Genomic DNA, 22016 nt, shown 5'->3' with positions numbered 1-22016 from the left:
CAGTGGTTTGCACCTAGTATCCAATAACTGTTTATTGAAATGACAACTGAAAGTAAAAACTTAATAGCCTTAACATGTCAATCATTTCTGGAATAGTGACTCTAACACAAATTAATTAAAATTTCAAGAAAAATTAGGGAGAAAAATCATTAAATAGAGACATACCGATCTGTTTGTAAAACATGGATAAGATGTTCCATAGCTTGAATACCCACTTCCAAGCGATATTTCTGCACAAAAGAAAAATGTTATTTAAGTAACTAGTATCCAACTTAATAAACTTAATAACTGATAAAGTGTTACAGACCTTAGATAATGATTTGAGAGCACGCACAGCATTTCTTCGATCATCCAGTAAAGTAGATGAGGCTACTCTATCACAAAGCTTTTGAATCTGTCAGGGAAAAATGAAATAGCATTAATAGAATAAAAAGAACAAAAAAGAAACATGAAATTTTCCCCAAAATTTATACCATTTGGAAAAAAAAATCAATAAATGGGATGTCATGGAAATAGTCTTTTCACAAATCGAAATAACTAGGTAGTATTATAATCTTGTTACAGAGATCAAATAGATTTTTCACAGAGACTTGAAAAATGTAAGTGGTGTAAGAGAAGTCAAATAAAGTAAGTCATATAAATTGAGGAATTAAGAGAAATTAGTAGAGGGGCCTCCCTGGTGGCGCAAGTGGTTGAGAGTCCGCCTGCCGATGCAGGGGATACGGATTCGTGCCCCGGTCTGGGAGGATCCCATGTGCCGCGGAGCGGCTGGGCCCGTGAGCCATGGCCGCTGAGCCTGCGCGTCCGGAGCCTGCGCGTCCGGAGCCTGTGCTCCGCAGCGGGGGAGGCCACAGCAGTGAGAGGCCCGCATACCGCAAAAAAAAAAAAAAAAGAAATTAGTAGAACCAGAGCTTTCTAAACATACCTATTTCAGCTGTTTGAACCAAGAGGGTTGCATAATCCATTAGTGTTATGGTATATGATGGGAACTTAATAAAAAAATTAAAATAATGATTGTTTACATCATAATTTCACCCTAATGTTTCCACTATATATTTGAATGAGAAAAGTCAGAACTGTTTATCAAAAATTTAAAGTGTGCCTCAAAATCTAGAAGGGTGAAATGTTCCAAGATTTTAATAAATTTGCAGGAATTAAAATTTGAACTGAACTTTAAAATAAACCTTGGAGCATTATTTACAATAGGAAAAAATTGGAAACAAGTGTCTATCAAGAGAAGAAAAACTAAATAAAATTGTGGTACATTCTTCAGTTGAATACTATGCAGCTACTCAAAAAATTAACTGTACTGACATGAAAATACTGTGATTTAATAAATAGTGGGGAAAAAAGAGCAAGTGGTAAAACTATATGTAAATTGTGAGTCCACTGTAGCAAAAGTACCAAACTGTGTGTGTATGTAAAATTGCATTTAAAAAGAATTTGGAAACTTAAAACTATAAAAACTTCTAGAAGAAAGCACTGGAGAAAATCCTCGTGACTTTAAAGTAGGCAAAGTTTTCTCAGACACATACTAAGAGTATAACTGATAAAAGAAAAACATGGTAGTTTGGACTTCATCACTCCTGTTCTTCAAAAGACAGTGTTAAGAGAATGACTAGATAAGCCACAGAATAGATGAAAATACTTGGAAAACATCTGATAAAAAAGTTTTTAAAACCACTATACTCAGGTCCTTTATAGCTCTAACAGTTTGTTACTATTTTATTATTATTTATTCCTTAATGACAGTTCTTAGTAAGATTCTATAAATATGAGTTTAGCATAGCACAAACTTTTGCATCCTATGTATTGAAATTAATGGCTTAAATACATATAGTGTTTTCTAAATTATGTTCTATAGACTTCCGGTGTCCCAGAAGATATCAACACACTTCCTATGATCACAGAACCAGTGGGAAACACAAGGTTATACAAAATTAAATATGTTTCTGCACTGCAGGATTTCTAGAAGTCTTTACTATGCTGATTTGCATTTCTTCATACTGCAAATGCAGTATGTCAACCAAGCTTAGCTTTATGTTTTAATTCATTCTACCTACTCACATTTTGAAATTATTCCTACCTTAAATTGTATTTACTTCATAGTAATTATATTGACTTTCCAAAATGAAAATAATAAAGCTTTCTCTTTATTAAATAATTGGTTGATAGTTTTTCTACTACAATTTTTTTTTTTACCATGAAAAAAACTACATAAATGTCTCCTGAGAAGAGATAAATCTCAGAACTCTCAGCTTAAAAGAATTTCTCAGGCCAAAAAGAGTTTTCCTGAGTATGAGTATAATTTCTTCTACTTGGGTCTGGTACATCTTTTTTTTCCTAATTTTTATTTTTAAAAAAATTTTAAATTTAATTTTATTTATTTATTTTACACAGCAGGCTCTTATTACTCATTTTATACACATCAGTGTATACATGTCAATCCCAATTGCCCAATTCAGCACACCACCATCCCCATCCCCCCCACGGCTTTCCCCCCTTGGTGTCCATACGTTTGTTCTCCACATCTGTGTCTCAACATCTGCCCTGCAACCAGTTCATCTGTACCATTTTTTTAGGTTCCACATACATGCATTAACAGACGATATTTGTTTTTCTCTTTCTTATTTACTTCACTCTGTATGAGTCTCTAGATCCATCCACGTCTCAACAAATGACCCAATTTTGTTCCTTTTTATGGCTGAGTAATATTCCATTGTATATATGCAGCACAACTTCTTTATCCATTCATCTGCGAATGGGCATTTAGGTTGCTTCCATGACCTGGCTATTGTAAATAGTGCTGCAGTGAACATTGGGGTGCATGTGTCTTTCTGAATTATGGTTCTCTGGGTATATGCCCAGTAGTGGGATTGCTGGATCATATGGTAATTTTATTTTTAGTTTTTTTTTTTTTTTTTTTGCGGTATGCGGGCCTCTCACTGTTGTGGCCTCCCCCGTTGCGGAGCACAGGCTCCGGACGCGCAGGCTCCGGACGCGCAGGCTCAGCGGCCATGGCTCACGGGCCCAGCCGCTCCGCGGCATATGGGATCCTCCCAAACCGGGGCACGAACCCGTATCCCCTGCATCGGCAGGCGGACTCTCAACCACTTGCGCCACCAGGGAGGCCCTATTTTTAGTTTTTTAAGGAACCACCATACTGTTCTCCATAGTGGCTGTATCAATTTACATTCCCACCAACAGTGCAAGAGGGTTCCCTTTTCTCCACACCCTCTCCAGGATTTGTTGTTTATAGATTTTCTGATGATGCCCATTCTAACTGGTGTGAGGTGATACCTCATTGTAGTTTTGATTTGTATTTCTCTAATAATTAGTGATGTTGAGCAGCTTTTCATGTGCTTCTTGGCCATCGGTATGTCTTCTTTGGAGAAATGTCTATTTAGGTCTTCTGCCCATTTTTGGATAGGATTGTTTGTTTCTTTAATATTGACCTGCATGAGCTGTTTATATATTTTGGAGATTAATCCTTTGTCCTTTGCTTCATTTGCAAATATTTTCTCCCATTCTGAGGGTTGTCTTTTCGTCTTGTTTATGGTTTCCTTTGCTGTGCAAAAGCTTTGAAGTTTCATCGGGTCCCATTTGTTTATTTTTGTTTTTATTTCCATTACTCTAGAAGGTGGATCAAAAAAGATCTTGCTGTGACTTATGTCAAAGAGTGTTCTTCCTATGTTTTCCTCTAAGAGTTTTATAGTGTCCAGTCTTACACTTAGGTCTCGAATCCATTTTGAGTATATTTTTGTGTATGGTGTTAGGGAGTGTTCTAATTGCATTCTTTTACATGTAGCTGTCCAGTTTTCCCAGCACCATTTGCTGAAGAGACTGTCTTTCCTCCCTTGTATATCCTTGCCTCCTTTGTCATAGATTAGTTGACCATAGGTGCGTGGGTTTATCTCTGGGCTCTCTATCTTGTTCCATTGATCAATGTTTCTGTTTTTGTGCCAGGACCATATTGTCTTGATTACTGTAGCTTTGTAGGATAGTCTGAAGCCAGGGAGCCTGATTCCTCCAGCTCCGTTTTTTTTCCCTCAAGATGGCTTTGGCCATTCAGAGTCTTTTGCATCTCCATACAAATCTTAAGATGTTTTCTTCTAGTTCCGTAAAAAATGCCATTGGTAATTTGATAGGGATTGCATTGAATCTGTAGATGGCTTTGGGTAGTAGAGTCATTTTCACAATATTGATTCTTCCAATCCAAGAATATGACATATCTCTCGATCTATTGGTATCATCTTTAATTTTTTTCATCAGTGTCTTATAATTTTCTGCATACAGGTCTTTTGTCTCCTTAGGTAGGTTTATTCCTAGGTTTTTTATTCTTTTTGTTGCAATGGTAAATGGGAGTGTTTCCTAATTTCTCTTTCAGATTTTTCATCATTAGTGTATAGGAATTCAAGAGATTTCTGTGCACTAATTTTGTATCCTGAAACTTTACCAAATTCATTGATTAGCTCTAGTCGTTTTCTGGTGGCATTTTTAGGATCCTCTATGTATAGTATCATGTCATCTGCAAATAGTGACAGTTTTACTTCTTTTCCAATTTGTATTCCTTTTATTTCTTTTTCTACTCTGATTCCCATGGCTAGGACTTCCAACTGTGTTGAATAATAGTGGTGAGGGGACATCCTTGTCTTGTTCCTGATCTTAGAGGAAATGCTTTCAGATTTTCACCATTGAGAATGATGTTTCCTGTGGGTTTGTCATATATGGCCTTTATTATGTTGAGGTATGTTCCCTCTATGCCCATGTTCTGTAGAGTTTTTTTTTTTTTTTTTTTTCTTTTTGCGGTATGTGGGCCTCTCACTGTTGTGGCCTCTCCCGTTGCGGAGCACAGGCTCCGGATGCGCAGGCCCAGCGGCCATGGCTCACGGGCCCAGCCGCTCCGCGGCATATGGGATCCTCCCAGACCGGGGCACGAACCCGTATCCCCTGCATCGGCAGGCGGACTCTCAACCACTGCGCCACCAGGGAGGCCCTGTAGAGTTTTTATCAAAAATTGGTGTTGAATTTTGTTGAAAGCTTTCTCTGCATCTACTGAGATGATCATATGGTTATTATTCTTCAATTTGTTAATATGGTGTATCACACTGATTGACTTGCGTATATCAAAGAATCCTTGCATCCCTGGGATAAATCCCACTTGATCATGGTGTATGATCCTTTTAACGTGTTGTTGGATTCTGTTTGCTAATAATTTGTTGAGGATTTTTGTATCTATGTTCATCAGGGATATTGGTCCCTAATTTTCTTTTTTTGTAGTATCTTTGTCTGGTGTTGGTATCAGGGTGATGGTGGCTTCATAGAATGAGTTTGGGAGTTTTCCTTCCTCTCCAATTGTTTTCTTTGTTTCTATTTCATTTATTTCTGCTCTGATCTTGATGACTTCTTTCCTTCTGCTAACTTTGGGTTTTCTTTGTTCTTCTTTCTCTAGTTCCTTTAGGGGTAAGGTTAGATGGTTTATTTGAGATTTTTCTTGTTTCTTAAGGTAGGCTTGTATAGCTATAAACTTTCCTCTTAGAACTACTTTTGCTGCATCCCATTCGTTTTGGATTGTCATGTTTTCATTGTCATTTGTCTCTAGGTATTTTTTCATTTCCTCTTTGATTGCTTCAGTGATCTCTTGGTTATTTAGTAACATATTGTTTAGCCTCCATGTGTTTGTGTTATTTATGTTTTTTTCCCTGTAATTCATTTCTAACCTCATAGCGTTGTGGTCAGAAAAGATGCTTGGTATGATTTCAATTTTCTTAAATTTACTGAGGCTTGATTTTTGACCCAAGATGTGATCTATCCTGGAGAATGTTCTGTGCACACTTGAGAAGAAAGTGTAATCTGCTGTTTTTGGATGGAATGTCCTATATATATCAATTAAATCTATCTGGTCTATTGTGTCATTCAAAGCTTCTGTTTCCTTATTTGTTTTCATTTTGGATGATCTGTCCATTGGTGTAAGTGAGGTGTTAAAGTCCCCCACTATTATTGTGTTACTGTCAATTTCCTCTTTTAGAGCTGTTAGTAGTTGCCTTACATGTTGAGGTGCTCCTACGTTGGGTGCATATATATTTATAATTGTTATATCTTCTTCTTGGATTGTTCCCTTGATCATTATGTAGTGTCCTTCCCTGTCTCTTGTAACATTCTTTATTTTAAAGTCTATTTTATCTGATATGAGTATTGCTACTCCAGCTTTCTTTTGATTTCCATTTGCATGGAATATCTTTTTCCATCCCCTCACTTTTAGTCTGTATGTGTCCCTAGGTCTGAAGTGGGTCTCTTGTAGACAGCATATATATGGGTCTTGTTTTTGTATCCATTCAGCAAGCCTGTGTCTTTTGGTTGGAGCAAATAACCCTCTCACGTTTAACGTAATCATCGATATGTATGTTCCTATGACCCTTTTCTTAATTGTTTTGGGTTTGTTTTTGTAGGTCCTTTTCTTCTCTTGTGCTTCCCACTTAGAGAAGTTCCTTTAGCATTTGTTGTAGAGCTGGTTTGGTGGTGCTGAATTACCTTAGCTTTTGCTTCTCTGTAAATATTTTGATTTCTCCATAGAATCTCAATGAGATCCTTGCCGGGTAGAGTAATCTTGATTGTAGGTGCTTCCCTTTCATCACTTTAAGAATATCATGACACTCCCTTTTGCCTTGTAGAGTTTCTGCTGAGAAATCAGCTGTTAACCTTATGGGAGTTCCCTTGTATGTTATTTGTCATTTTTCCCTTGCTGCTTTCAATAATTTTTTTTTGTCTTTAATTTTTGCCAATTTGATTACTATGTGTCTTGGCATGTTTCTCCTTGGGTTTATCCTGTATGGGACTCTCTGAGCTTCTTGGACTTGGGTGACTATTTCCTTTTCCACGTTAGGAAAGTTTTTGCATATAATCTCTTCAAATATTTTCTCGGGTCCTTTCTCTCTCTCTTCTCCTTCTGGGACCCGTATAATGCAAATGTTGTTGTGTTTAATGTTGTCCCAGAGGTCTCTTAGGCTGTCTTCATTTCTTGTCATTCTTTTTTCTTTATTCTGTTCCGCAGCAGTGAATTCCACCATTATGTCTTCCAGGTCACTTATCCTTTCTTCTGCCTCAGTTATTCTGCTATTGATTCCTTCTAGTGTATTTTTTGGGGTTTTTTTGTTTTTCGTTTTGTTTTGTTTTTTGCGGTACGTGGGCCTCTCACTGTTGTGGCCTCTCCCGTTGTGGAGCACAGGCTCCGGACGCGCAGCGGCCATGGCTCACGGGCCCAGCCGCTCCGCGGCATGTGGGATCTTCCCAGACCGGGGCTCGAACCCGTGTCCCCTGCATCGGCAGGCGGACTCTCAAGCACTGTGCCACCAGGGAAGCCCCTTTCTAGTGTATTTTTGATTTCAGTTATTGTATTGTCCATCTCTGTTTGTTTGTTTTTTAATTATTCTTGGTGCTTGTTCTTTAATTCTTCTAGGTCTTTGTTAAACATTTCTTGCATCTTCTCGATCTTTGCCTCCATTCTTTTTCCGAAGTCCTGGATCATCTTCACTATCATTATTCTGAATTCTTTTTCTGGAAGGATGCCTATCTCCACTTCATTTAGTTGTTTTCCTGGGGTTTTATCTTGTTCCTTCATCTGGTACATAGTCTTCTGACTTTTCATCTTGTCTATCTTTCTGTGAATGTGGTTTTTGTTTCACAGGCTGCAGGACTGTAGTTCTTCCTGCTTCTTGGGTCTTGTACATCTTTTGATAATTTTTTTTCTAGGTAGTTTAGAGCTACCTAGAAAATAGGAAGGCATTTCCTGCTTTTTCCTAGCCCTAGACCTCAAGCAGTGGTTCTAAATCTGAGATTCCCATCTTGCTTAGAGTACTTCATCCCTGTACCCTGCAATGCTTGAATTTTAGGATCAGCTCCATCTTTGGTTGGTGTACAGAGAGACTTGTGTCAGAATACAAACTTCCATGTCCAAAAGCTCTTTAATCATTATCTGTTGAAGGTGGCTATTTAATCTGGGGGAGACACTTAGCTTTAGGAATATTGGAGGGAGATGATCATAATCCTAGAGTTTGGGGGTTTGCTTTGTTTTCACTTTCTATCTTTTATTTTGTGTTCTAACATGCTAACATTTAAGCCTTGTTAACTTTTTTGTGGGGGGGCGCGCTGTGAGGCATTGTGGGATCTCATTTCCTGGACCAGGGATCAAACCCACGCCCCCTGTATTGGAAGCATGGAGTCTTAACCACTGGACCGCCAGGGAAGTCCTGAGCCTTGTTAATTTTTTAAAAGGCTTTTAGATATACACAAAGCTAATAATTTCAGCATTATGAAATAAATATTCAATATAAGTTAAAATAGCAATGATGTTATTTTTCATCTATGAGTCTCACAAAAATTAAAATAATACTACCATATATTAATACTATATGATTCCTTTTTTTTTTTTGGCAGTACGTGGGCTTCTCACTGTTGTGGCCTCTCCCGTTGCGGAGCACAGGCTCCGGACGCACAGGCCCAGCAGCCATGGCTCACGGGCCTAGCCGCTCCGCGGCATGTGGTATCTTCCTGGACCAGGGCACAAACCCGTGTCCCCTGCATCGGCAGGTGGACTTTCAACCACCGCGCCACCAGGGAGCCCCTGATTCCATTTTTTATAACTCAGAAAACCAAGCAAAACTAATCTAAGCTATCAGAAGTTAGGATGGGCTTCCCTGGTGGTGCAGTGGTTGGGAGTCCGCCTGCTGATGCAGGGGACACGGGTTCGTGCCCTGGTCCGGGAAGATCCAACATGCCGCGGAGCGGCTGGGCCCGTCAGCCATGGTCGCTGAGCCTGCGCGTCCAGAGCCTGTGCTCCGCAATGGGAGAGGCCACAACAGTGAGAGGCCCGTGTACCACAAATAAAAAAAGAAGTTAGGATGGTGGTTGTTCATGGGGGTGGGCAGTGAGTGGAAGCACAAAAGGGACTTCTAGGGTGCTGGTAATGTCCTGTTCCTTGATCCAGGTGCTGGATACATAGGTGTGTTCAGGTTATGAGGTGTATGTATATGACGTGTACTTTTCTTTATACTTCAATAAAATGATTTTAAAAACAGAACTATACAGGATAGAGAAAGACATCGACTAATGAACTGGCTTATATTCTATCAGATGGAAAGTAACCTAAAAAAGTGTCAATTTGGCAAAAACTATTACAACTTAAAAAGTTCATACCCTTTCCACCAGGCATTCTTATTTCTAGGAACTTACCCTTTAAAAACATGCCCACAGGGGGCTTCCCTGGTGGCGCATGGTTAAGAATCTGCCTGCCAGTGCAGGGGACAAGGTTCAAGTCCTGGTTCAGGAAGATTCCCACATGCCGCAGAACAACTAAGTCCGTGAGTCACAACTACTGAGCCCATGCTCTGCAACAAGAGAAGCCACTGCAATGAGAAGTCCGCGCACCTCAACGAAGAGTGGCCCCCACTTGCTGCAACTAGAGAGAGTCTGCACGCAGCAAAGAAGACCCAACGCAGCCAAAAACAAAGAAGACAAAATGCCCACAAATACACAATGTTACATACTAGAATGTTCTTTGTAGCAATAGTTTTAACAGCTAAAAAATAAATCTAGCTTCCATCACATAAGGATATAATAAATAAGAAGTCTGTAACACTGATGAGGTCCCTTACCAAACCATGCTGGCACCCTGATCTCAGACTTCCAGACTCCAGAACTGTAAGCAATAAATTTATGCTATTTATTGGGGAAAAAAAGAAGGGGGGTATGGAATCTAAAGGTTCATCCACCAATCAGAAAACAGTTAACTAACATATAGTACACATACACTATGCAATTAATCAAATGAGTAAAGCAGATCCATATGCACTGACATGAAAAGATGTCCAAGATACATTAATTGAAAAAAGAAAACAGTTAATAGTATATTTAGCATGAGCTCATTTTGGTTTAAAACTATACCACTAATAAACTATGTGAATACTATAAAATTCTTAGAGGAAAACATAGGCAGACACTCTGACATAAATTGCAGCAAGATCTTTTTTTGATCCACCTCCTAGAGCAATGAAAATAAAAATAAACAATGAAAATATGAAAATAAACTAATTAAACTTAAAACCTTCTGCACAGCAAAGGAAACCATAAACTGAATGAAAAGACAACCCACAGAATGGGAGAAAGTATTTACAAACAGAGCGACCGACAAGAAATTAATCTTTAAAATATACAAACAGCTCATACAGCTCAACAGCAAACAAAACAAAACAACCCCAAATCAAAAAATGGGCAGAAGATCTAAATAGACATTTCTCCAAAGAAGACATCGAGATGCCCAAACAGCACATGAAAAGCTCAACATCACTAATTACTAGAGAAATGCAAATCAAAACTACAATGAGGTATCACCTGACACCAGTCAGAATGGCCATCATCAAAAAATCTAGAAACAATAAATGCTGGAGAGAGTGTGGAGAAAAGGAAATCCTCCTACACTGTTGGTGGGAATGTAAATTGGTCCAACCATTATGGAGAACAGTATGGAAGTTCCTTAAAAAACTAAAAATAGAGCTACCATATGACTCAGCAATCCCACTCCTGGGCATATATCCAGAGAAAACCATAATTTGAAAAGATACATGCACCCCAGTGTTCACTACAGCACTATTTACAATAGTCAAGACATGGAAGCAACCTAAATGTCCATCAACAGAGGAATGGATAAAGAAATGTGGTATATATATATATATATATATATATATATATATATATATATATATATATATATATATATAATGGAATATTATTCAGCCATAAAAAAGAATGAAATAATGTCATTCGCAGCAACACGGATGTACCTAGAGATTGTCATACTGAGTGAAGTAAGTCAGACAAAGACAAATATCATATGATATTGCTTATATGTGCAATTTAAAAAAATGATACAAATGAACTTGTTTACAAAACAGAAATAAAGTCACAGATGTAGAAAACAAACTTATGGTTACCAGGGGGCAGGAAAGAAGGGAGAGGGATAAATTGGGAGATTGGGATTGACATATACACACTACTATATATAAAATAGATAACTAACAAGGACCTACTGTATAGCACAGGGAACTCTTCTCAATGCTCTGCAATGACTTATATGGGAAAAGAATCTAAAAAGAGTGGATATATGTATATGTATAACTGATTAACTCTGCTGTACAGCAGAAACTAATGCAACATTTTAAATCAACTATACTCTAATAAAAATTAAAAAAAAAAGAATTATTAATGTCATTCTACTGCTAGAGTGAAAGTTAGGAACATAGAAATAAATAATTTTTAAAAGGAAAAAAAATACTATCTGAACATGTATAGAAAAAATTAAGACTATGTACCATACTGTCTTTTAGTGGGTTGCTGGAAATGTTCATTTTCTACATTATTTCTGATGTTTGAATCTTGATAATGAACAAGTATTACCTTTATAAGCAGAAAAGAGTAATAATGAAATAAAGTGAACTGGTTTATGTTTTATTGGAATTTCTAGGATATTTTCATGACTGACTGAACTCGTCTTTAAAAGATGCTATCTTTACTCTGCTGATCAAAATAATATGAAATCTGCTCTTAATTGATAAAAATAAACTAACATATTAAAAATATCCTCGGGCCTCCCTGGTGGCGCAAGTGGTTGAGAGTCCGCCTGCCGATGCAGGGGATACGGGTTCATGCCCCGGTCTGGGAGGATCCCATATGCCGCGGAGCGGCTGGGCCCGTGAGCCATGGCCGCTGAGCCTGCGCGTCCGGAGCCTGCGCGTCCGGAGCCTGTGCTCCGCAACGGGGGAGGCCACAACAGTGAGAGGCCCGCATACCGAAAAAAAAAAAAAAAAAAAAAAAATATCCTCAATGGCTCCCTACTGCCTATAAAGTCCATTTTTTTTTAGACTAGAATGCACAGTCATTACTCAGTCAATAAATACACACTGAGCATGTATGTATTTGTTCTTGTGCTAACCAAAATAAGATATGGTCTCTGGCCACAAAGAGCCTGCACAGGAAGACAGTTGTGTAAATAAACTACACTAACAAATTAAAGTTATATAAGTATATGCTTATAAAGCAGGTGCACAAAAGAAAAAGTATTGAATTCTATCTGAAAGTGAAACTGCTATGTTTACTTCCCTGCAAAATGCATGTGTTGAAATCCTAACCCCCAGCATGATGGTATTAGGAGGTAGGGGCCTTTGGAAGGTGATTAGGGTGGGAGGGTGGAGCCCTCATGAATGGGATTAGTGCCCTTATATAAGAGACCCCAAAGAGCTCCTTCATGCCTTCTGCCACATGAAGATACTGGAGAAGATGGCAGTATATGAACCAGGAAGCAGGCCCTCACTAGACAAAGGATCTGCCAGCACCTTGATTTTGGACTTCCCAGCCTCCAGAACTATGAGAAATATATGTTTGTTGCTTAAACCAACAAATCTATTGTATTTTTGTTACAGCAGCCCAAATAGACTAAGACAGATACTATTTAAGAATGGTATATTAAGGATGACACTCTTGAATCAAGAATTAAAGGATGAGTAGTTCATCAGACAATATGAGGAAGGAATGCCAGGCATAGAAAATGATTTCTTACTTTATAATTGTCTATACATATTTTAATGTAGAAAATAGCATTTTATAGTCCAAATAAGAAAATTGGTCTAATTTGAGTTTATAAATTTTATATATCTATGAACAATTTTTATATTATGCACATACATATATATACTTGTTCTATTAAAATAATATAGCAAATGAAATTTCTAAAATATGAAAGCTTTCCTTTTAAATTAATTTTATTTTATTATTATTATTTTTTTGGCCATGCCATGTGGCTTGTGGGATCTTAGTTCCCCAACCAGGGATTGAACCTGGGCCCTTGGAAGTGAAAGTGCTGAGTCCTAACCACAGGACCACCAGGGAATTCCCTACAATCATTTTAAATGCTTCTTATTTCTGGGAATGCTGATCAATCTAAAATAATGTGGGGGGAAAAAGGATTACATAAGATTAAACTGTTAGCTAAAAACAGATTTCTAATGACTTCAAATTATATGTTTCTGCTTCAATTGACTCTGATTAATAAGCAAACCACTAGTGTTTTTTAGAAGGTTGCAAAATGGAACTTAAAAATTAATCACTATTTTAAAGTGTAGTACTTACAATTATAGAAATAAAATCCATTTATTCCTGAGTTTGGGTAAATATGTATCAAGACTATTTTGAAGACTATAAACATGCTGGGAGTCCCCTGGTGGCCTAGTGGTTGGGATTCTGGGCTTTCACTGACGTGGCCTGGGTTCAGTCCCTGGTCAGGGAACTGAGATCCTGCAAGCCACGTGATGCGGCCAAAAAGACTATAAATGTGCTTTTTATCTATTAAACTTGGGTTTTAGTGGCAAGTACATATTCTTCCCGATTGGGGATTTTATTATATTATTTATTTATGTATGTATTTTTTTTCTTACAGTTTTATTGAGATATAATTGACACACTCGATTGGGGATTTTAACTGGAAATTTCTCTCTAGTGACTTAAGGCAATTACCAAACTGCAAACCAATAAGAGTCAAAAATGAATATAAGAACAACTTATTTATCCAGAACCATAATTAAGCTATTTCAGATACTTTCTGTCATGTACCAAAATGGTCTTTTCATTTTAGTGATTTCTGATAGCAATCTAAAACTAATTACAACCTTCCCTGTCTTCTTAAACAAAGAACATAATTATAAGCTTTCTTAGCATTTAAACTTAAGTCCTCTCCAATATCAGATATAGGGATGTCTTAGGTGTTAAATGAAGTAATGAATATAAAAGTTTTTGCAGGGCTTCCCTGGTGGCACAGTGGTTAAGAGTCCACCTGCCGATGCAGGGGACATGGGTTCGTGCCCCTGTCCAGGAAGATCCCACATGCCGCGGAGCGGCTAGGCCCGTGAGCCTTGGCCGTTGAGCCTGCGCGTCCAGAGCCTGTGCTCTGCAACGGGAGAGGCCACAACAGTGAGAGGCCCACATACTGAAGAAAAAAAAAAAAAAAAAAGTTTTTGCAGAGTACCTGGCACCTATAAATGCTCAATAAATGTTTAACAAACTTTATTATTACCAAACTTCTATGACTCCTTTGTATTAATTTTCTATCCTTTTCGTTGTCATTTCCATCATATACGTTTCTAACAGACCATTCAAATTTTGCAGATTTTAATCTGCTACTGAGTGAGAAATCTGATAATTAGGCTAGATAGTAATATGTCTAAAACTCCAAATTACTCAGGCTTGAAATCAAGATTGAGTACATGGACTTTGCAACTTCTCCTTTTACTATGCGAAAGCCATATTACCTCCTGGTAACATTCCATACAGTTGAAGTTTCTGAATAAGTGATCTCTCCATAATAAAGTGCTATGTTGCAGCCTTTTACAGACAATGGAAACCAAATGAAAGGGAAATATTACATATGTTCCAAACCTTACAAAGACTTAGCCATGTTTTAGGCCAAACACAGGTCTTTATTTTTCAGTTGACATTTATCAAGAAAAAATTTTGTAGCACAAGTACACTTAATTTTTCTTCAGAAACTGAAGATTTCAAAGACCATTATTCCATTTATTCCTGACTTAAAAAACCAACACAATGCAATATGACTGTGCTTCATTAACCATTCTTTCCTTCTTTTAGTTATTAGAACCCTCTGTGCTTTAGCTGGGCACAAAGGTTGTCCACCTACACTACTTTCTGAGCTTTCTTTACACCTGGGCATAGAAAGTGACTACACTCTGGCCAATGAGTTCTTTGTACCTTCCAAGTCATGTCCTTAAAAGGAAGCTATTTGTTCTTCATTCCTCTTTCTTCTTCCCTCAGCCTGGAACTTGAACCTGCAGGTAATGAAGCACCTTCAACAATTCAAACAAGGGCACCAACCTAGGGGATGGCAGAACAAGATAAAAAGCAGCACCTGGGCCCCTGGACCACCCTGAGGAACATAACTAACCTATCCTAGGGATTGCCTTCTACTTGGACTTTTATTGGACAAAGAAACAAACTTTTATCTTGGTTAGACCTCTGTTATAGCAGCTGATCCAATACCTAAACTAATAAACTCATTTTACAGGAGAGGAAACTAAGTTTCAGGGATAAAGCAATGCACCCCAAAATACCCTGCCAGTTTGGTGGTAGAGTCCAGATTCTAACTGAGCTACAGGTGTCTCACTTCAAAGCCCACACACTTTCTACTATCCTACATTGCCTCTTATGCAGAGAAATGGGAGCCTGAGCACCTGTTGCAAACTACAGGGACTGCAAGATTGTTTTTCTTTTTTGTAAATAGGGGAACACTGTAATGTAGTTCCTGTGAATAGCTTCCACTTTCACTACAGACCAGTAAGGACCCTCATAAGCCTCAGACTTAACTGCCCAGCCAGGGTAGTCCCTTGTTCTAAGGGAGTTGGAGCTTTACTCTGGGAAAGCTATACTCAGAAGCTACCAAGTATTTACGAAAAAGTTAGCACTATATATAAGTACTTAAGAAATTAATATACTCACTTTTAAAGAATTAATCTGGCTGAGATAATAAGGAAAAACTGGAGCAGGAAGAGATTACAGAAAAAATATGTCAGCTCGTTATAACAGACAAGAAATAGGTAAAAAAAAAAAGGGGCATTAGGGTGGTGGCAATGGGGAAGGGCTGAAGAGATAGATAAGACAAAAGAATATTTGAAAGAAATGAATTTAAGAGGCTTGAGAATAAAGAATAAAATGTCTGAAACAGCTGCTGTTTGGAATTCAACTTCTAGAAATTTGTCCTAAGGCAACATATTGCACATGTACAGTCATAATTACAAGAACAACCACTGCAGCACTGTAATAGAAAAAGAAACAAAACAGAAGGACCTTAAATGCCCATTCATGGAGCACTTTCACTTTTCACTTTATACACTTCTACAGCTTTTCCTCAAGCATGTATTCAAATGTTTCTTTTGTCTTTTAAAAAAAAAGAATCAGAGAATCAAAAAGCATCACTGAATAAGCTAGCTGAAGTTTGATATGAATCTGCAATCACTTTTCTATATCTCAGAATATTCTGGTTTTGGTAAAGTCAAAGGAGTAATAGTGTCTGAAGAATTCCATGCCATAATCTTGAAGTTGGTGATTCATTCATTCATTCATTCAACAAATGTTAGAGTGCTGCTACCCTCGTCGGGGCCATGGTCAGTGCAACCAGAGAGCAGTGGTTTGTGACAAGGTAAGTTCAGAAATTGGACTAAGCAGGGGGGTTAGGGATGAGAAAAATAGGTGAGGGAGATTAAGAGGTACAAACTTTCAGTTATAAAATAAGTCATACAGATGTAATGTACAGCATAGGGAATATAGTCAATAATATTGTAGGGCTTCCCTGGTGGCGCAGTGGTTGAGAGCCCGCCTGCTGAGGCAGGGGACACGGTTTCATGCCCCGGACCGGGAAGATCCCACATGCCGCGGAGTGGCTGGGCCCGTGAGCCATGGCCGCTGAGCCTGCGCGTCCAGAGCCTGTGCCCCGCAATGGGAGAGGCCACAACAGTGAGAGGCCCGCGTACCACAAAAAAAAAAAATAAATATTGTAATAACTTTGCATGGTGACAGATAGTAAGTAGACTTACAGTGGTGATCATTTTGTAATGTACAAAAATACCAAACCACTATGTTGTACACCTGAAACTATTATAAGTCAATTATACTTCAATAAAAATGAAAAAAGAGGACTTCCCTGGTGGCACAGTGGTTAAGAATCTGCCTGCCAATGCAGGGGACATGGGTTCGAGCCCTGGTCCGGGAACATCCCACATGCCGTGGAGCAACTAAGCCCGTGTGCCACAAATACTGAGCCTGTGCTCTAGAGCCCAAGAGCCACAACTACTGAGTCCATGTGCCACAACTACTGAAGCCCACATGCCTAGAGCCCATGCTCCACAACAACAGAAGCCACCGCAATGAGAAGCCCGTGCACGGCAACAGAGTAGCCCCCCCTGGTTCCAACTAGAGAAAGCCCACGCGCAGCAACAAAGACCCAACGCAGCCAAAAAAATAAATAAATAATTTTTTTTAAAAAAAGAAAAAAGAAACTGGGACTAAGCATTAGAAACTTCTATAACAACTGGATACCTTTACGGTTGTTTAATAAAAAGAAAAAAAATTGGGCTTGTATATTGTATGTCCATGAGTATGTATGTATTGTCATTTCATTTTCCTATAAATTCATTTTTATTATATTTTACAAAAGTATTGGTTTGTGATGAATTGGAAATTGGGGGAAAAAAACAATCCAACTGGTTCTTCACCACAGTCAGTTTGAGAAATACTATTAAAGTGCTTAATATCTTGCTGGGCCCTGCAAAATTCTATTTTGGAGAAACAGCAGTGAATCATAACAGAAGGTACCTACTCAAATGAAATTATAATAGCAAGGAGACAACGGAATAAATTAAAAACAAGATAAATACAGAAAATAATAAGTGCACTGAGGGAAATGATTAGGGAAATAAGACAGAGACTGGGTGGAAAGTACTACTTTGGACAGCATAGCTGGTCAGAAGGTCCCAAGTTAAGCAACGATTTGGATATAGGCGGACGTGTGGGTAATTGGTAACAAAAACGAAGCAAGTGGAAAAGTAGGGAAGCAGAGTGAATGAGGATGTTACCATCGGAAGGAAAAAGGACAGTATTTTAGAGTTGAATGATATGTTTATTCAATGTCCCACATGGGATCCTGAGGTGAGAGACTTTGTTGCTAGCAACTCACTCACTCTCTCAGAATCTGACCAAGGAGGCCACTTAGTAGTTTAAAGCAAAATTTATAAATTTACTATTTGTTTGAGGTCACAGACTCTTGCCCTAGTCCTCAACACCCTTACCTACATGATGGGACCGTTAGAAAGGAAGTACAAGTTTAAATCCCACAGATTTCAATGCCATCCTGCTCCTTTTCAGTTAACATTTTGCTGCCATTATTGATCAAAAGAATGAGTTGTAATACAGAAAAAATTAATCCAGTCTACTTTAGGAAAAAATCAGAAATATTTGTCCCTACGCCTTTTACCAAAGTACTCATTATCACAGCATACTACCAAGGCACCACATTTCAGATGACCATTCTGTAGACTTCAAACAAGTAACCTTCCCAGATTTTCTGCCTGAATCAACAGATATAAATACAGTTGACCCTTGAACAACAGTTATGAACTACGCAGGTCCACTTATACTCAGTTTTTTTTCAGTAGCAAATACTGCAGTACTATGTGATCCTCGGTTGGTTGAATCCGAGGATATGAGGACATGGAGGAAACGTGGATATATAGAGTCAACTATAAATTAAATTACAGGAGGATTTTCTACTGTGCAGAACGTTGGTGTTGTTTAAAGGCCAACAGTACAGTCAAGATATGTAAGGTTACAGAATAGAATACTGTTAACAACAGGAAAAGATACTTCTGTCTATTTGCTTGAAACAAAGAAACTTACATTTTTAAAAACTCTCTAAAAAAAACTATGTTCATTGATTAGTAAATAGAAAAATTCTAATACCTACTGTTAAAATTTTAAAAAACCAAATAGCTATGAATATAACTATTTCACTCATAAAGAAACTCATTTGTGTAACAAACATATTGGTAAATGCAAAGAAAACACTCTGGAAGGATGTACAACAAACTTCACTAGAGATTACTCCTGGTAATGGGAAATAAGATCGTGAAAGGAAGAAGAAAGGGGCAACTTTAGACTATATACTGATTTGAATTATTTATAATAAGCATGTTTTCAACTACTGCTTCAATAACACAAACGTTTAAAGAAATTTCCAGAATATGTTAGACTTTGCTTTGATTCTATTACCTGCTCTAACATACCACCTGATTGACTCACTGTTCATCTACTTTCTGAACACTGTTGGTTCTTGTTATTCATAATAGTTATGTTCTATAGTCACCATGAACACTGAATTAGCAGACACTGAACTGCTGTGCCTAAAGGAAATACAGTGCTAGGTTCCTGTGAGTCTCTGGTAACATTTTCATCAATGGATCCAATACATAACCTTGTTTAACGTGTGCTTCTGTTTAAAGACATCTTATTCAATATATACCCTTGATTCATTAACACTGAACTCACAGCTACCAGCACTATTACTCATGCCTGAGTAAGCTTATCTAACACCCATATTTTCTCCACAAGGCACATTACAGCTTTCTTATACAATACTTCGGAACACTAGACAACAGTTCAGCACTACATTTGGGGCCAGTTTTAACAGCAAAAATTTTTTAAAAGCACAGAAATGCAAAACACATGACACTAAACAGACTTTGAAAGGGACACTTGTTTACAGTGTAAGAATTGAAACAAGAACGCAGAATATCTTTTTGTTTGACCTCAGTTGGGAATGCATACATCAGTGACTGATTTTTTGCTACTCTGCATCTGTCTACAAATCAGTGTGAAAGTGCTGCGTGTATTAATTTTGGGGTTACAAACAAATTTTAGCGTGTAGGTGAATTCACAAATATAGAATCTGAATAACAAGGATTGACTGTATCTTAAATACAAGCTTTCTAAGTCAGTTTCATTATCTACAAGATGGAAGAATAAACTAGATAAATTCTAAGGCTACTTAATACTCAAAACTTTGAATATGTTAAAAATACTCAATTTTACCTACTTAGTAATAATGTAGTTATTTGCTATAAGCCTCTGAAAAAATCTATTTGGCCTATACAGTGTTTAAAATAATTTTTAAGCCAACATTTCAAAATCAAAAGACTTCATATAAAACTCCAGATTTCTACCTTTTCTTGAAAAACATCAGCCTGATAGCTAATGGTGGCTAACACTGTATTTCATACAATTTAAGAAGCCAATGATTATAAGATCTACCATTTTTTAAATGTATTGCCAAGAAAAAAGAAATACCACCAATTATAATTACAAGATGCAACCTGATTTCAGAGATGTTTAAATGCTAAAGTGCATTACAGAACTGTTAAAATACGGCATGTATAGCACTTACTATGTGCCAGCTATGTTCTAAAATTCTTTATACTTTTTAAGTTATTTAATCTTCACCAAAATCCTATTGATAGGCACTATTACTATCCACATTTTAGAGATAAGGAAACAGAAGCACAGTGGGGAAGTGACTTGTCCAAGTTCACAGAACTAGTATGTGGTGGGACCGGATTCAAAGCCATTAAATTGGCTCTCTGCAACAACTGGCTGAAGCTGAGCACTAGCTACACTCTCAAGGCAGGATATGCAGGCTCCAGTTTCATCCCAGACCTCTGCTCTCTTCTCTAACCCGACCTGCTTCACTGAACAATGATGTTACCCAACTGACACTGTTGGGATTTGAGTTTGTGATTCTTGCATTAAACAACAGAATACTACATATTAACAAAAAACAGTTCTAAAGAGAAAAAATATGAATGAGTAAAATTTAACCCAGAGTTAACTTTATTTAAAAGGATCAGAAAGGGGTGATAAGAAGGAAAACCTTAAGAGACAGCAGTATTTCAACTAATTCATACTATGCTAACTAGGTATTAGAGTTAATCAGAGATAAATACAATGATGAATTAGATATGGATCCTGTTATCAAGATGCTTTTATAGTCTATTAAAAGAGGATATAGTGTAATTAAGAAAAGCAACTAAAAATCTGATATTTTAAATAATTTCTAATAAAGTAGCTGTATGTTTTAACATGCAAAGATCTCTAAGACATATCAATCAATGAAAAAGGTAAGCTGTAGAACACTATAAACAGTGTATCATTTGTGAAAAACAGAGACAAATATGCTCATACAAATATATAATTCTATACTGCATGATTATTCATAAAGGTCTGGAAAGATTTATACCAAACTAAGAATAGTGGTTATTTCAGGAAAGAGAACTGAAATTGGAGATGGTAGTCAAAGAAGACTTAAACTTTACTAGTATTGTTTGTCATTTTGTGTAATAAAATAAAAAGCTAATTAGTAAACTAATATGTATAACCTCATGCAGGTGACTATGTTTCAGGACTCTTGTTTTCAGTAATTGCCATGTGAGGTTCACAATTCCACTTATTAAGAAAAATATGAAAAGAACAAAAAATTCCATTAATAATTGATAAATTGGGCATAATCAGAATTACAACCTTATAATCCAAATTTAATGTTTGTTTGTTTTGCTTACTAATACTGTCATTTATTTTTATTCAGTAATACACAAAGGAGACCAAAAAAGAAGCAATGGGAATAGGAGTGACTAGGAAAGAAAAACCTGAGATGAGGAATGTGAAACTAAAAAACCCCTGAGAAGTAAAAGGGGAAAAAAAGAAGATGGAATAAAACTAGGTTGGTGAGCCACATTTAAAGGACACTGACATAATGTAGTTTGCAATATTTTCTCACAATTCCTAATAGAAATCCATATTTTTTTTAGTATTCAGTAACTATTTAACTGACATGCAAAAATGAAAGTCAGGAATGTCAATTTAAAAAAATTGAATTCAACCTTTCAATCATTTATTCAACAAATATTTATCAAGCACCTAATACCAACTTATTTGATATAACTTTGCCTCATGAAGCTTAAAACATAGTTATAACTTTTTTGGAGAGAACTTCCCCAACCATGACTATAGGACTAAAATAATTCATGCTAATCAACAGTCAATTCATTTATATTGTTTTAATGGAATAAAAAAATTAGTGTTTTCAAATACAAAAAAGAGCTAGAAATTTGCTTTAACTCAAACTCTACTACTGAGAAGATTTTCCAAAAAGAAAAAAAAGCAAAAGCCAGACTTATCTTCAGATGACCTAAATTATTACAATCTAAACAAAAAAAAGTAGGAACATTACAGTCAAACACAGTCTCTCTGCAGATAAATGCATAAACCTAACACAATCTATTTCCATTACAATTACCAATAAGTCAGCTGACATAATATACTGCATTTATTCTCCATGCTTTCTCTCAGAAATGAACTAT

The 22016-nt window shown here is 37.2% G+C and overlaps 1 protein-coding gene across 1 annotated transcript in view; it reads right to left on the bottom strand.

The window, feature by feature from the left end:
* Nucleotides 1–22016, bottom strand: part of USO1 (USO1 vesicle transport factor) — a 93337-nt gene that overhangs the window by 65097 nt on the left and 6224 nt on the right. The window contains exons 2-3 of the mRNA XM_060113499.1: nt 308–394; nt 166–230 (exon numbers count right to left, since the gene is read on the bottom strand). Of these exons, the coding sequence (XP_059969482.1) occupies nt 166–230; nt 308–394 (152 nt within the window). The remainder of the gene's footprint in view (nt 1–165; nt 231–307; nt 395–22016) is intronic.

Source organism: Mesoplodon densirostris, chromosome 1 (genome assembly GCF_025265405.1).
Source record: "Mesoplodon densirostris isolate mMesDen1 chromosome 1, mMesDen1 primary haplotype, whole genome shotgun sequence".
Lineage (NCBI taxonomy): Eukaryota > Metazoa > Chordata > Mammalia > Artiodactyla > Ziphiidae > Mesoplodon > Mesoplodon densirostris.
The sequence above is the reverse complement of the archived record's forward strand: the minus strand, read 5'-3'. Positions and strand labels throughout refer to the sequence as shown.